The sequence below is a fragment of the Rhinichthys klamathensis genome, unplaced genomic scaffold, assembly GCF_029890125.1.
Source record: "Rhinichthys klamathensis goyatoka isolate OS25496 unplaced genomic scaffold, OSU_Roscu_1.1 h1tg000040l_1, whole genome shotgun sequence".
In the NCBI taxonomy this organism is placed as follows: Eukaryota; Metazoa; Chordata; class Actinopteri; order Cypriniformes; family Leuciscidae; genus Rhinichthys; species Rhinichthys klamathensis.
In genome coordinates, this window is record NW_026606587.1 from 14,110,001 (window position 1) to 14,125,629 (window position 15,629).

A 15,629-nucleotide genomic window follows, 5' to 3' on the forward strand; every position below is an offset into this window, starting at 1 on the left:
ACTTCTGGAGTTGTTCGAAAGTGAAATTTCTGGAAAAATTAGCTCTGGCTGATAAACACCTTCAAACTACCATTGGTCCGTGGTGATGACATCGTAGGTGGGTGTGGCTCTGAGGCCCCGCCTTCTTTGTGTAAATCTCCGCTTTATAGTAGAAAATAAAGTTGTAATTCTAATTTAAAGCGACACTGACACTGTTTTTTTTTCAAGCAATCTATTTTATGAAGTGCTATATATAAATAAACGTAACTGGACTGGAGTGATGAATCGCAGAGCTGGTGCAAACACATCGCTGTGATGCTTTCTGGACTGCTGTTTTCTCACTGCTGTCATTTATATTATGTGTTTATATTGTTAATTGAGAGGGAAGGTCGGGGCACATGTTTACATATTCGCTCTCAGAAGCGTGGACGTGTCGGGATGTTCGCTAACATTATCTCTGGCCCCAAAGTCTCAAAAAGTTTAAGGGCTTTTCCGTTAGGGCTACGATATTGATATTCACGATATTGGAAAAAAATATTTTGTTTTTCTGCAATATATATATAGCAATATCGACGCTAAAACGATATATATCGTGCAGCCCTACTTTCCTTGGTTTCAGAAGGCAATAATGGTAATTTACCTCTCTTTTTCTTTACAGTTTGGTGTCCAGTCGCTTTTCTCCTCATATCGTTCATCATCCTCACGGTCTTCATCAGACGGGCATCCCTCATCCAGCCATCGTCTCTCCGGCTATTAAACAAGAACCCAACGGAGAACTCAGCCCAGCGGCTCACGCGTAAGCTCAAGCATGCTACACACTTTCCTGCTGTTTTTCTTTTCTTCTTTAAAGGGATAGTTCACCCATAAATTAGCCCATGATTTACTCACACTCAAGTAGGGATGTAACGATTCATGATACTGGTTTCACGATACGATTTTCTCACGATTTTTTTAACAAATGAGATTTAAGACAAAGTGTCCCTTTTATTATTTCTCAGACAAAATGCTGCACATTTCTTTTTAATTTAAAATATATATGTCAAATAATAAAACTACATAAAAAAAATTCCCTTCAAGGTTGTTTCAACTCAGTCTTTCTGTTTGGTCAAGAGGCTGGACACTGGTACCTTCCCACACTATGTAAAAGACTGTGTAAAATTAGTACCAGATTGACAGGGGTTTTACATTGTAATAAAGGCAAGATTCTAATTTTGTTATAATTTGTATCATTACACTAGTAAGAGTTAAAAAAAACACACATTTAGAGAAAGAGGTAGCAAAATAAATACAACACCTGGTTGCCATGGAAACACTGATGCACCTTGTGATCTCCGTAGCTCTCGCAATTGTCGTATTAATGACTTTTACGTGAAAACGGAGGTGACTGGTGCTTCTCACGGTGGTGATTATTATTAGTCTACGGAAAGTCAAAATGACGCCACACCTCCGATTTGAATGAGTCAACGTCAACATCTACGCTTGCCGTCGCCATGTCTACTGTTTGACGGCGCGTGCACACCGCGGCACGAGTGGAGCAAACCGAGCATTTTCAGTTCATTCCTATGGAAGTTGAGCTTGGCTCACACAAGATCAAGTTCCATGAATGAAGTGAAAACACTCGCTAGCTTCACGCCAGTGTGTGCTCGCTGCTATTGTGCCTGTAAAGCGAGGTTCACAACTTCACAGTAGGCTATACAGTAAACGCGCCCTGCTGTTTAAAACGTGTATCGCGATCATAGACGTGTATCGCGATTCGTTTAACATTTCAACCGACTTGAATCGTCACACATTTTTATCAATTTTCAACCGGTTGCGAGTGAATCGTTACATCCCTACACTCAAGTCATCCTAGGTGTATATGACTTTCTTCTTTCAGACGAATACAATCGGAGATGTATAGAAAAATGTGCCGGCTCTTCCAAGCTTTACAATGGTAGCAAATGGGCATTTCTGTTTTGAAGTCCATCAAAGCTCATCCATCCACGATAAAAGTGCATCTGTCCGTGATAAAAGTGCATCTATCAGTGCATCTATCCATGATAAAAGTGCATCTATCCGTGATAAAAGTGCATCTCTCCGTGATAAAAGTGCATCTATCCATGATAAAAGTGCATCTATCCGTGATAAAAGTGCATCTATCCGTGATAAAATTGCATCTATCCATCATAGAAGTGCATCTATCCATGATAAAAGTGTATCTCTCCATGATAAAAGTGCATCTATCCGTGATAAAAGTGCATCTATCCGTGATAAAAGTGCATCTATCCGTCATAGAAGTGCATCTCTCCATGATAAAAGTGCATCTATCCATGATAAAAGTGCATCTATCCGTGATAAAAGTGCATCTATCCATCATAGAAGTGCATCTCTCCATGATAAAAGTGCATCTATCCATGATAAAAGTGCATCTATCCGTGATAAAAGTGCATCTATCCGTCATAGAAGTGCATCTCTCCATGATAAAAGTGCATCTATCCGTGATAAAAGTGCATCTATCCGTCATAGAAGTGCATCTATCCGTGATAAAAGTGCATCTATCCATGATAAAAGTGCATCTATCCGTGATAAAAGTGCATCTATCCGTCATAGAAGTGCATCTCTCCATGATAAAAGTGCATCTCTCCATGATAAAAGTGCATCTCTCCATGATAAAAGTGCATCTATTCATCATAAAAGTGCATCTCGCCATCATAAAAGTGCATCTATTCATCATAAAAGCGCATCTATCCATGATAAAAGTGCATCTATTCATCATAAAAGTGCATCTCTCCATCATAAAAGTGCATCTATTCATCATAAAATTGCATCTCTCCATGATAAAAGTGCATCTCTCCATGATAAAAGTGCATCTCTCCATGATAAAAGTGCATCTATCCGTGATAAAAGTGCATCTCTCCGTGATAAAAGTGCATCTATCCGTGATAAAAGTGCATCTCTCCGTGATAAAAGTGCATCTATTCATCATAAAAGTGCATCTATTCATCATAAAAGTGCATCTATCCATGATAAAAGTGCATCTCTCCGTGATAAAAGTGCATCTATCCGTGATAAAAGTGCATCTCTCCGTGATAAAAGTGCATCTATTCATCATAAAAGTGCATCTATTCATCATAAAAGTGCATCTATTCATCATAAAAAGTGCATCTATTCATCATAAAAAGTGCATCTATCCGTGATAAAAGTGCATCTCTCCGTGATAAAAGTGCATCTATTCATCATAAAAGTGCATCTATTCATCATAAAAGTGCATCTATTCATCATAAAAAGTGCATCTATTCATCATAAAAAGTGCATCTATTCATCATAAAAGTGCATCTATCCATGATAAAAGTGCATCTATACATGATAAAAGTGCATCTATTCATCATAAAAGTGCATCTATTCATCATAAAAGCGCATCTATCCATGATTAAAGTGCATCTCTCCATGATAAAAGTGCATCTATCCGTGATAAAAGTGCATTTATCCGTGATAAAAGTGCATCTATCCGTGATAAAAGTGCATCTATCCGTGATAAAAGTGCATCTATCCGTGATAAAAGTGCATCTATCCATGATAAAAGTGCATCTATCCATGATAAAAGTGCATCTATCCATGATAAAAGTGCATCTATCCGTGATAAAAGTGCATCTATCCGTGATAAAAGTGCATCTATCCATGATAAAAGTGCATCTATCCATGATAAAAGTGCATCTATCCATGATAAAAGTGCATCTATCCATGATAAAAGTGCATCTATCCATGATAAAAGTGCATCTATCCGTGATAAAAGTGCATCTATCCGTGATAAAAGTGCATCTATCCGTGATAAAAGTGCATCTATCCGTGATAAAAGTGCATCTATCCGTGATAAAAGTGCATCTATCCGTGATAAAAGTGCATCTATCCATGATAAAAGTGCATCTATCCATGATAAAAGTGCATCTATCCATGATAAAAGTGCATCTATCCATGATAAAAGTGCATCTATCCGTGATAAAAGTGCATCTATCCATGATAAAAGTGCATCTATCCGTGATAAAAGTGCATCTATCCATGATAAAAGTGCATCTATCCGTGATAAAAGTGCATCTATCCATGATAAAAGTGCATCTATCCGTGATAAAAGTGCATCTATCCATGATAAAAGTGCATCTATCCGTGATAAAAGTGCATCTATCCGTGATTAAAGTGCATCTATCCGTGATAAAAGTGCATCTATCCGTGATAAAAGTGCATCTATCCGTGATAAAAGTGCCTCTATCCGTGATAAAAGTGCCTCTATCCATGATAAAAGTTCTATCCATGATAAAAGTGCATCTATCCATGATAAAAGTGCATCTATCCATGATAAAAGTGCCTCTATCCATGATAAAAGTGCATCTATCCATGATAAAAGTGCATCTATCCGTGATAAAAGTGCATCTATCCATGATAAAAGTGCATCTATCCATGATAAAAGTGCATCTATCCGTGATAAAAGTGCATCTATCCATGATAAAAGTGCATCTATCCATGATAAAAGTGCCTCTATCCATGATAAAAGTGCATCTATCCGTGATAAAAGTGCATCTATCCATGATAAAAGTGCATCTATCCATGATAAAAGTGCCTCTATCCATGATAAAAGTGCATCTATCCATGATAAAAGTGCATCTATCCATGATAAAAGTGCATCTATCCGTGATAAAAGTGCATCTATCCATGATAAAAGTGCCTCTATCCATGATAAAAGTGCATCTATCCATGATAAAAGTGCATCTATCCATGATAAAAGTGCATCTATCCGTGATAAAAGTGCCTCTATCCATGATAAAAGTGCATCTATCCATGATAAAAGTGCATCTATCCATGATAAAAGTGCATCTATCCATGATAAAAGTGCCTCTATACATGATAAAAGTGCATCTATCCGTGATAAAAGTGCATCTATCCGTGATAAAAGTGCATCTATTCATGATAAAAGTGCATCTATCCATGATAAAAGTGCATCTATCCATGATAAAAGTGCATCTATCCGTGATAAAAGTGCATCTATCCATGATAAAAGTGCATCTATCCGTGATAAAAGTGCCTCTATCCATGATAAAAGTGCATCTATCCATGATAAAAGTGCATCTATCCATGATAAAAGTGCATCTATCCATGATAAAAGTGCCTCTATACATGATAAAAGTGCATCTATCCGTGATAAAAGTGCATCTATCCGTGATAAAAGTGCATCTATCCATGATAAAAGTGCATCTATCCGTGATAAAAGTGCATCTATCCATGATAAAAGTGCATCTATCCATGATAAAAGTGCCTCTATCCATGATAAAAGTGCATCTATCCATGATAAAAGTGCATCTATCTGTGATAAAAGTGCATCTATCCGTGATAAAAGTGCTCCACAGGCTCTGGGGGGTTAATAAAGGCCTTCTGAAGCGAAGCGATGCATTTGTGTAAGATAAATATCCAAATATAACACGTTGCAAAAGTAAAATTCTACTTGCGCCCAAAGCGCAAATTACGCAACTCGGGAGCAGCGAAAGAATAATGTCATATACACCTAGGACGGCTTCAGGGTGAGTAAATCAGGGGCTGTTTTCATTTTTGGGTGAACTATCCCTTTAATGCTTTATTCAACTAAATAGCATTAGCTTCACACTCTCACCTCCAAATGACTCTGTGATAAAGTTTATCGCTGTTTTGTCTACCAACTCGCCACTGTGATACACAGTCCTTTCTGTGTCTTACTCACTGTCACTCCCTCACATCCAGTACAAAGACTGACCCACGTGTGGCGTATGTTTGCAGAAAGTCTCCAGGCCCGAATAAGAAGGAGGACGAGAGGAAACCTCACATAAAGAAGCCTCTAAACGCCTTCATGCTCTATATGAAGGAGATGAGGGCCAAAGTGGTGGCCGAGTGCACGCTAAAAGAAAGTGCCGCCATCAACCAGATCCTCGGCCGCAGGGTGAGTGGAACAGTGTGTGTGTGATTTATATTAATATACATTTTAAGAGTGCAGCAGGCGTAATGATATGACAGTGTATATATAGATATAGTACGCACGTTTGTTGTGTAAACACTATTGTGTCCCACATCATCAACGTGCCGCCGATAAAAACTAGTTTTCAACTTTGCCAATTGCTTATGTTGCCCTGTTGGTTCTTTATACTACTTATAATACTTTTATTCATCAAGGATGCATTAAATTTGTCAAAAGTGACAGTAAAGACATTTACATTATTTCAAAATATTTATTTTAAATAAGTGCCGTTCTGTTGAAATTTCTATTAAGAGAATAAAAAATAAACAAAATGCATCATTTTTAGAAAAATATTAAAGTCCCCGTTGTCAATAATTGTATACCTTAAAACTCATCTTTGATCACCGAAATGACATTTAAAAATTCTTCATGCCTTAAAATATCTTGAATGTAACTCGACACCCTTGCCTCATTTAGTATGCGCGGTTCTATGAATATGCAAATGAGCCCCGCCTCCACTCACTCCCTCAGCTCAGAGATCCACTGGTTGACGATCACACGTTGATCTGATTGGTTACAAGGTCGTTTGTGACGTCAGAAACACCAGCGATTTCAAACCGTGTTTTTGAGACTGTCTTTGGTTCACTGCAGTTTTAAGCAGAAAATACTCAGCAATGCTGTCGACTTATGAACTTACACATGGTGTGTCTTAAAGCATATTAAAAACAACATTAAAAACTGGATTTTCACCACAGGGGGACTTTAAGCAGCACAACAGTTTTCAGCATTAATAAGAAATAAAAATCAGCTTGATTCTAAAGGATCATGTGACGCTGAAGACTGACAATTCAGCTTTGCATCACAGGAATAAATCAAGCTGTTATAGTACATTATATGTGGAAAATTATATGCAATAACCACTGACCCGTGCAGAAATCCAGGCCATGATAAAAGATCGAAACTTGCCGTCTGTGTCCTGATACAATATTGCCTTGCAAAATATCACAATACTGTGCTATAGATGAGAAACATCTCACGACCCCAAAGTGTGTGTATAAGTGACTATTTTTACATGCGTGTTGCTTGTACACACAAGACATGGGTGTGTGGTCACACTGGTATGTGCATGGTCTTAGCAGCGCCTGTATGTACAGTATGTATGTGTGTGTGTGTGTGTGTTTGCCCTTTGGCTGACTGTGGTGTTTGTGTCATTCACTATCACGAGAGGAACAGGCCAAATACTACGAGCTAGCCAGGAAAGAGAGGCAGCTGCACTCTCAACTCTACCCGGGCTGGTCGGCCCGAGATAACTACGTGAGTCAGGCGCTTCAGGATCCGCTACACACACACACACACACACACACACACACACACACACACACACACACACACACACACACACACACACACACACTCACTCACTCACTCACTCACTCTCTCACACACACACACACACACACACACACACACACAATCTCTCTCTCTCTCTCTCTCTCTCTCTCTCTCTCTCTCTCTCTCTCTCACACACACACACACACACACACTCACTTTCTCTCACACAAACAAAAACACACACACACACTCACTTACTCACTCACACACAAACTCTCTCACACACTCAAACACACACAAACACTCTCACACACACACACACACACTCACTTCCTCTCTCACACACAAAAACACTCTCTCACACACACACACACACACACACACACACACACACACACACACACACACAGCCTCACTCTCTCTCACACACACACACACACACAGCCTCACACTCACATTTGGTTCTTTTGTAAAGAATCTTCTTTTATAAAACACAAATCCCGTGTTTGGTTGTCCTACCACAGGTCTTCCTCTTAAATAAGATCATACTGTTTTTTAATAATTACAAAAAAGTGACATTCCTTTGTTTTTGTTCTCCCAAAAAGTACCATTTGTAGCTTTTCTACAGCACGACGGAAGCAAATATGCTCTTCAGTTTTAACACTATTTGTGATTTTGTAACAGTTTACAAGAAGTTCCCATCAGTTAATGCATTCATTACATTAACTAACAATGAGCAAAACCTTTGTTAAAGTTAGTTAGTTAACTGTTCATTGTTAGTTACTGTTAAATGATGTAATGTTTACAAATTACCCTCATTGTAAAGTTTTTCTTAGTTAGTCAACATGAACTAACAACACTGAAACATTCTTCTAAAGAATTTATTCATCTTAGTTACCGGTAATATTGATTTAAACATTTACTAACACATTATTTAAAAATCCAAAGCTGTGTCTGTTAGCATTATTTAATGGATCTGAGCTAAAAATGAACAGTTGTACTTTTATTGACTAACTAACAAAGATTAATAAACACTGTAAGAAATTTATTGGTCATTGTTAAATTTAGTTAATGCATAAACCAAAGGGGAACTTATAAAGTGTTTCTTACTAAACAAATCAGTGTTTTAAACCATATCAAGCTAAAATTGGAGTGTCCTTGTTACACACGTCACATGTAGTTACTGTAGTAATAACTAAAAATGATGCATAATTACTAGGGATGCGCCGAATCCAGATTTGTGGGGTTCGGCCGAATACCGAATCCACTGGTTAAGATTCTGCTGAATCCGAAACCGAATACCGAATCCTACTCTCATCCTCAGTCCATTAACACAGTAAACACATTAATGAAGTAAACAAAGTGGATTTTTTCATTTTATTTTATTACTGTAAATAATAAACACTACTTTTATAACTGTAAAAAAAAAAGAAAAAAAAAAGAATAAGCAACATTATGCATTTTAACAGCGGCGATGTTGTGTAGCCTATTTAGAGTCCTTGCCACCATGAGACAAATCGGCATTGCAAACTGAACATGTAGCTCGACTTGAATTGCCTTCTTTCACTGAAAGTACTGCCAAACAACACTTTTTCTGCTCACGAGTTCCATTTTCACTTTCTCACAGCCTACTGCATTCGAACGGTGCACCTACTGTAACGAGTGGAAATAAGGTGTGTCCCCTTTAAGAACTGCGCGCCGTATGTGCCGTGCGCCTCGAACACATGCCCATGTATGCGGGTTATTTCTGTTTGATGCTCATTTTTACCTTATTGTGTTAAGTAACGCTGTGGACGGTAGAACGTGTGACAGACAGTTACACAAGTTCGATTGTGGAATAAAGTGCGAGTTGTGAGATGCCAATCGCCTCCGTGAGTCTGTCTGGCCTCTGCAATAACTTTAGCTGTGAGCTATCCCTATTTTTCTTCCTGACACAACGCGTTACACTACAGGCTTGTTCGACTTGAACCGGCGCTGCACAGACAGATCAGTTTATGACATCAAAGTCCCGCGAGAGCAATTCAAAAGCATAAGGAGCCGTCTGCTCTCTATTCGTTCACGCGGTACTTTGATGTCATTCACTGATCGGTGACTTCGACGTAGCGCGCGTAGTGCAAGCCTAGGGTTCGGTTCGGTGGAAAAAAATTCTGAGGTTCGGCAGAAACCGAACCCTGTTAAAATTCCCAATATTCGGCCCGAATCCGAATCCGAATCCTGGATTCGGTGCATCCCTAATAATTACATGCAACTGACCCTAAACCTAATCTACCCTAACCCTATAGTGAAAACATGTAGTTATTTAATATTACTCATAATCACACTGTAACAATGGCACCTTAAAATAGTGTAACTTATTATTAAATTGCAGTGCTTTTACACTGAACAAAAACCTACACACATCCTCTAACCTCTAACTTGTAACACTATCTCTGTTTCCATCTCTCTCTCTCTCTCTCTCCTCCTCTCTCTCTCTCTCTCTCTGTCTCTCTCTCTCTGTCTCTCTCTCTCTCTCTCTCTCTCTCTCTCTGTCTCTCTCTCTCTCTCTCTCTGTCTATCTCTCTCTCCTCTCTCTCCTCTCTCTCTCTCTCTCTCTCCTCTCTCTCCTCTCTCTCTCTCTCTCTCTCTCTCTCCTCTTCTCTCTCTCTCTCTCCTCATCTCTCTCTCTCTCTCTCTCTCTCTCTTCTCTCCTCTCTCTCTCATCTCTCTCTCCTCTCTTCTCTCTCTCTCTCTCTCTCTCTCTGTATATATGCTCTCCAGGGCAAGCGGAAGAAGAGGAAGAGAGATAATAAGACAGACTCAACAGCAGAGGGTGAGGACGGCAACACACACACACACACACACACTCTTTTCTCTCTCTCCTTGTGTGTTTGTAATAACCCGCTCTCTCCTCTGACATGCAGCTTATGAGGTGCAGTGCTAGCGCAGGGTACAGTACGACTGAGGCTCGTTCACACAGGGTCATCGCTCACACACCACCTGTTTTCATCCATTAGCAGTTAGAACAGGGCTTTATAACGCGCAAATTGTGAGAGAAAAAAAAAAAGAGTCAGAAATGTGAGATAAAAAGTCGCAATTATCTTTATTTATTTGTATTGCGCTGCGGAAACAGGCTACTTATCCTCACCAAGGATGCATTTATTTGATTTTTTTTGTTAACTATATAAATAGTACTATTATGAAATATTACAATTTAGAATAACTTTTTTATTTTAATATATTTTAAATTAAAATGTATTCCTGTGATGCAAAGCTGAATTTTCAGCATCATTACTCCAGTCTTCAGCGTCACACTATCCTTGAGAAATCACTCTAATATGATGATTTGATGCTCAATAAACATTTATGATTATTATTAATGTTGAAAACAGTTGTGTTTGATGAAAGTCCAAACGAACAGCATTTATTTATTTTTACTGTCACTTTTAATCAGTTGAATGCATCCTTTGACCAGCAGTGTTTTATGTGTCAGTACAGTGAGCCCGTGTGTGTTTAGGAACAGATGTGAGATAGAAGCGAGTGTTTATTACGCTCTGTTGTGTGAACGGCTCCTCATCCACAGTTTGAGTACCGTGACGTGACAAATCGACACACGACGCCATTTCCATTTTGTGTTCAGCGTTGTATGGGTGAATCTCATGATCATATTTCAGTCTAAAATCAAAAGAAAGTGATGAATTATCTTTTGCATATAGACAATGAAGAAACATGACAAGGACATTTCCCACTGAATTCTCATTAATACAATGAATAATACCATAAATAATATTTATATAGAGCTTCCCCCGACTAGTAGTCGTTCATCACGCACAAGTTCTATATAGTATTATATAGACTCATTACATGCAAAGTGAGATATTTCAAGCCTTTATTAGTTATAATTGTGATGATTATGGCTTATAGATATGAAAACCTTTTCACAATATTCTAATTTTGAATTTGGGGTTTTCATAAGCTGTAAGCCATAATCATCACAATTATAACAAATAAAGGCTTGAAATATCTCACTTTGCATGTAATGAGTCTATATAATATTAGGGGTGTAACGATACACAAAATTGACGGTTCGGTTTTCCCACGGTTTTGACGTCTCGGTTCGGTTCGGTTCGGTTTAGAAAGCTAAAATTGCTTCTTTTTTTTCCTTTTCTTTTTTAAACAGTGGTTTAACGAAAAAATTGTCTTTGTCTTTAAATTAATTCAATTACAATTAAACGTTTCACAAGGATTAAAAAAAAATCTGCTAAATCTGTAAACTATATAGGGAGCCGCACATTACTATAACATTAAAGGTTGTAGCCTAGACTTTTAACCTAAATTCAGATGCTATTTATTTTTTAGATATAATAATCAACACACAACACATTGTATGAAAACATGTAAACTGAACACAAGGCAGTGTTTGCATTAACTTGTGTTTTACTCTAATTTGTTATTGAAATATAATACTTTACACAGTTGTCATTTTCATGAAAGATATTTTAAACATACATTAAATAATCAAGATATCATTAACAGGTTAAGTAAAATTAAAAAAAGTAAAAAAGGCTAACATGGTGCATTTATTTAGTGCAAGAGTTCATTTATAGGAACCAAAGTTGTGGACACTGAATCACTTGCCTGTTGAGATAAATATAATGCTAGTGACACGCTATGCTGTTTTATTGACGTCTTTCCGCTGCTGAAACACTGATTGAGCGATTACACGAGTTATGATGCCTTTCAGTAATTATACTGTATCTTTCAACATACCTTCAGGTGTCCATTCTGTAACTGAGGAAGAGATGATCGCGTTTACTCGCGCGCAGCGCTGCTGCTTGAAATGAGGAGCTTAGTAGGCCTACAGCGATCTGTCACGCCACATCAAAGAGCGCCAAAACGCCATTTATTGTTTGAATTTCGTATCAAATAGACAAATTTGAAAGATTACACCTTGCTTATTATCGAAAGTAACAAAACACGGAGCTTGTTATTTGGTGTTAATGGTGGTTAGCTACAAAACTGAGTTCGTTGTGTACTGTACACATAAGACATGAGGTCCATTGAGCCGGGCTGGGCGGGGCCGGGGTAGCAGGGGGGCGGGGAGGGGCGTGTTCGGTACGCAATGAGAGTATCGCGATTCGAATCGTGAGTTCTGTATCGCGGTTTTTCGGTTCGGTTCGAATATCGTTACACCCCTATATAATATATTAGTTTCACCTTTAAGTTGAATTACTGAACTTTTTGCACGATATTCAAATTTTTCGAGTTTCATCTGCATACTTCAGCTTACACATTCACAAAAGCACACACACTTGGATATGCGCCTAATAACAGCGCACATATATCTAGATTAACATTAGAGCGAGCAGATATGTAAAGTTGTTACGTACATGTTTCAAATGATAAGCCATATTTGAGGGCGATGGATGATAGGCGAGCGTTTGGATTTCCTGCTGTAATTAACACAATTAACGATCTGTGTGACTTCCTGCGACGTTTATTTTTTTCTGTGACTAGTCAAATTTTGGTTGACTAAACCTCTTCTAGTCGACAAACATTTAGTTGACTTATTAGGGGGTAGCCTTATATTTATATAACATTATTTAAAAAAAATACTATACATATATTTTCTATTACATTGAGAATCTAATGTGAACCATTAAGAATAGTGAAAATTACGAGAGAGAGAAAAAAACTAAAGCGATGGTCATTCTAGACTTCTTTCTTCAGACACCTTTTTTTTAAAAACACCAATTTAAGATTCAACAAATAGTAAATATAATAATATAACTAATAATCTACTCCATTTTCATGCAATGCTGCAAACCTGCCGGTTTAAATGTGTTTTTTAATTCTGCTAAGAGGTCACGCACCTTAACATGTCCAGATGAGTGTTTGGTGGGAAAATATAATAATAAAAGTGTCTCTAAATGTAATATTTGTGATGATTTCTGTGTGTATCATGTCTTCAGTGTTTCTGTTTCCTCCTTGTGAATGTATGTTCCCTGTGCAAAAATGTTATAACAGGGTTTGTACAAGGTGCTTAAAGTGCTTGAATTTGACACTTTGACATTTAAGTCCTTGAAAACAGCCATATTTATGCAGAGGTTCTAGAAAAGGGCTTGAATTATTCAAAGACAATGTGAAATTTGAGTTTAATTTTATCGATAAAACAATCTTTTCATGCAAGATTAACGTTGCAGCCCATCTGAAATTGATATAGAGCCATTTCACATTGGCTATTAGCGTAATATTCCTCATATCCGAATATATGATACAGCTTTTATTCTTCAGGTCAGACATATATTCATGGGAGAAGAGATCAGTTTGAATAAGGAAAGCGATATCTTTGTTATAGTATCCTTTCAATGGTTAAAGTTCCCAGTCATTGCATCTGCTGCACTTTATTTGTAGCATTATGTTTTATTAGTTTATTTTTATTGATCTATTTACCTTCTTTAGAATTTGAAAGATAATAAAGATATTGTTTAATAAGTGAGATCTCTGATTGTAGTCCTTGAAAAAGCAACAAAAAAAGTTTTCATTTCATTTTACACATTTACAGCACTTGTACAAATTCTTGCCATTGATGATGTGATTTTCCGTCCTCTTTCAAAAAATATATGAAGCCTCTATCTCTAAAATATAATATTTGTGATGATTTCAGTGAGTGTATCATGACTTCAGTGTTTCTGGGCTCCCCAAAACCCACCTATTTTCCCCTTGTGAATTTATGTTCCCTGAGCAAATCAAAAGTTATTAATTCCTGCCATTGATGAAGCGTTTTCCATCCTCTCTCAGATTTCTCAGCGCGGAACAAGAAGCCGTGTGTGCAGTACCTCCCCCAGGAGAAGATGATTGACAGCCCTGGCTCCTCCCACGGGAGCATGCTGGACTCCCCGGCCACGCCCTCAGCGGCCCTGGCCTCGCCCGCGGCCCCGGCCCCCACACACTCGGAGCAGGCCCAACCACTGTCCCTCACCACCAAACCCGATCGCCAACACCACTACCCTCTGCTGGCCAAACCCCCTTCATCATCATCATCATCATCATCAGGCAGTCAGTTAACTCCGCCTCTTCTGTCTAGGCCACTCCCCTTTTCTTCCCTGCATGCCTCTCTCCTGTCTCCGCCCTCCCCGTACCATCACTCCCATCATGCTTTGTTCCAGTCTCAGCCTCTCTCTTTGGTAACCAAATCAGCTGACTGACTCTCTTCTAAAGCAATTCTTTCTTAATGTCTTTTAAATAATGCTGTATATGGCTTTTTTACCGTTTTTTTTTTTTTTTTTTTTTTTTGAGAAATAGATGTCAGGTTAACTTTTTTGATAAGTGAGAAAAGGAAATAAATATTATTATTGGTCAATATTTGATCATCCGCTTTTCTGTTGTCTGTATAAAACAATGTATTTTTTTGTAATGTCTACTTTGGAACTGGTTTCTTATTTGATGCATTTATTCAGTAATCTTGTATAATAAAAAAAAATACATGTATTAAACTACTTTTAAAAGATAAGAAGGAACAAAAAACATTTAAGCTTGACTGTAATTAATGGTAGTTTTTGGAGTTTTAATTCATAGTACTGGCAATTTATTAGACCTCTTTGCAATGACCCCCCCTTACCCCAGTTTTGAACTGTGTGAACTTGATAAATAAAACTTGTAAATTGTTTCTAAAAATGGATGTTGTTGTCTTCTTGGGGTTAAGTTTGTTAAATCAGTGGTTTTTCAGGCATGGATAAGTCATGGAAATAAATAAATAAAAATGTATTATTGGAATGTAGCCTAATTATAGCAGTCACTTTAATAAAAAAAAGGTATTTTTAAAATGTTTTTGAAAGAAATCTCACCAAGGCTGCATTTATTTGATTAAAAATACAGTAAAAACACTAATATTGTGAAATATTATTACAATTTAAAATAACTGTTTTCTATGTGCATATATGTTAAACTGTAATTTATTCCTGTGATCAAAGCTGAATTTTCAGCATCATTACTCCAGTCTTCAGAGTCACATGATCCTTCAGAAATCATGTAAATCAAGTTACATTTAATATCAATGTTGAAAACAGTTGTGCTGCTTTGTTTTTTGATGGTGATGATGCATGAGCAAAGTTGAACAACATTTGAAATATCTCAATCTAATGCATTTCTTCCAAATAATTCCCAAAACTAAATCTTACTAGACTAATGTATTTGTACTAAACTACAATAACTTTGAAGGTTGATCTTGACTAATGCAGTCAACATTACATTTTGTTTAAAAAATTGGGTTTTTTTTCCCTTTCTTTTCACTGTATTCAGATTTTTTTGTATGAGGAACAATCATGCAGTAACAGGGTTGCACTGAATATAAAGTAATTACAATTACTAGAACTACTACTATTTATAT

General features: G+C 37.5%; 1 protein-coding gene across 1 annotated transcript in view; it reads left to right on the forward strand.

The window, feature by feature from the left end:
• tcf7l1b (transcription factor 7 like 1b) overlaps positions 1–14,921 on the forward strand; it is an 86,491-nt gene extending 71,570 nt beyond the window's left edge. The window contains exons 8-12 of the mRNA XM_056246921.1: positions 638–775; positions 5,758–5,916; positions 7,129–7,246; positions 10,022–10,073; positions 14,042–14,921. Of these exons, the coding sequence (XP_056102896.1) occupies positions 638–775; positions 5,758–5,916; positions 7,129–7,246; positions 10,022–10,073; positions 14,042–14,448 (874 nt within the window). The 3' untranslated portion in view covers positions 14,449–14,921. The remainder of the gene's footprint in view (positions 1–637; positions 776–5,757; positions 5,917–7,128; positions 7,247–10,021; positions 10,074–14,041) is intronic.
• The last annotated feature ends 708 nt before the right edge of the window (positions 14,922–15,629 follow it).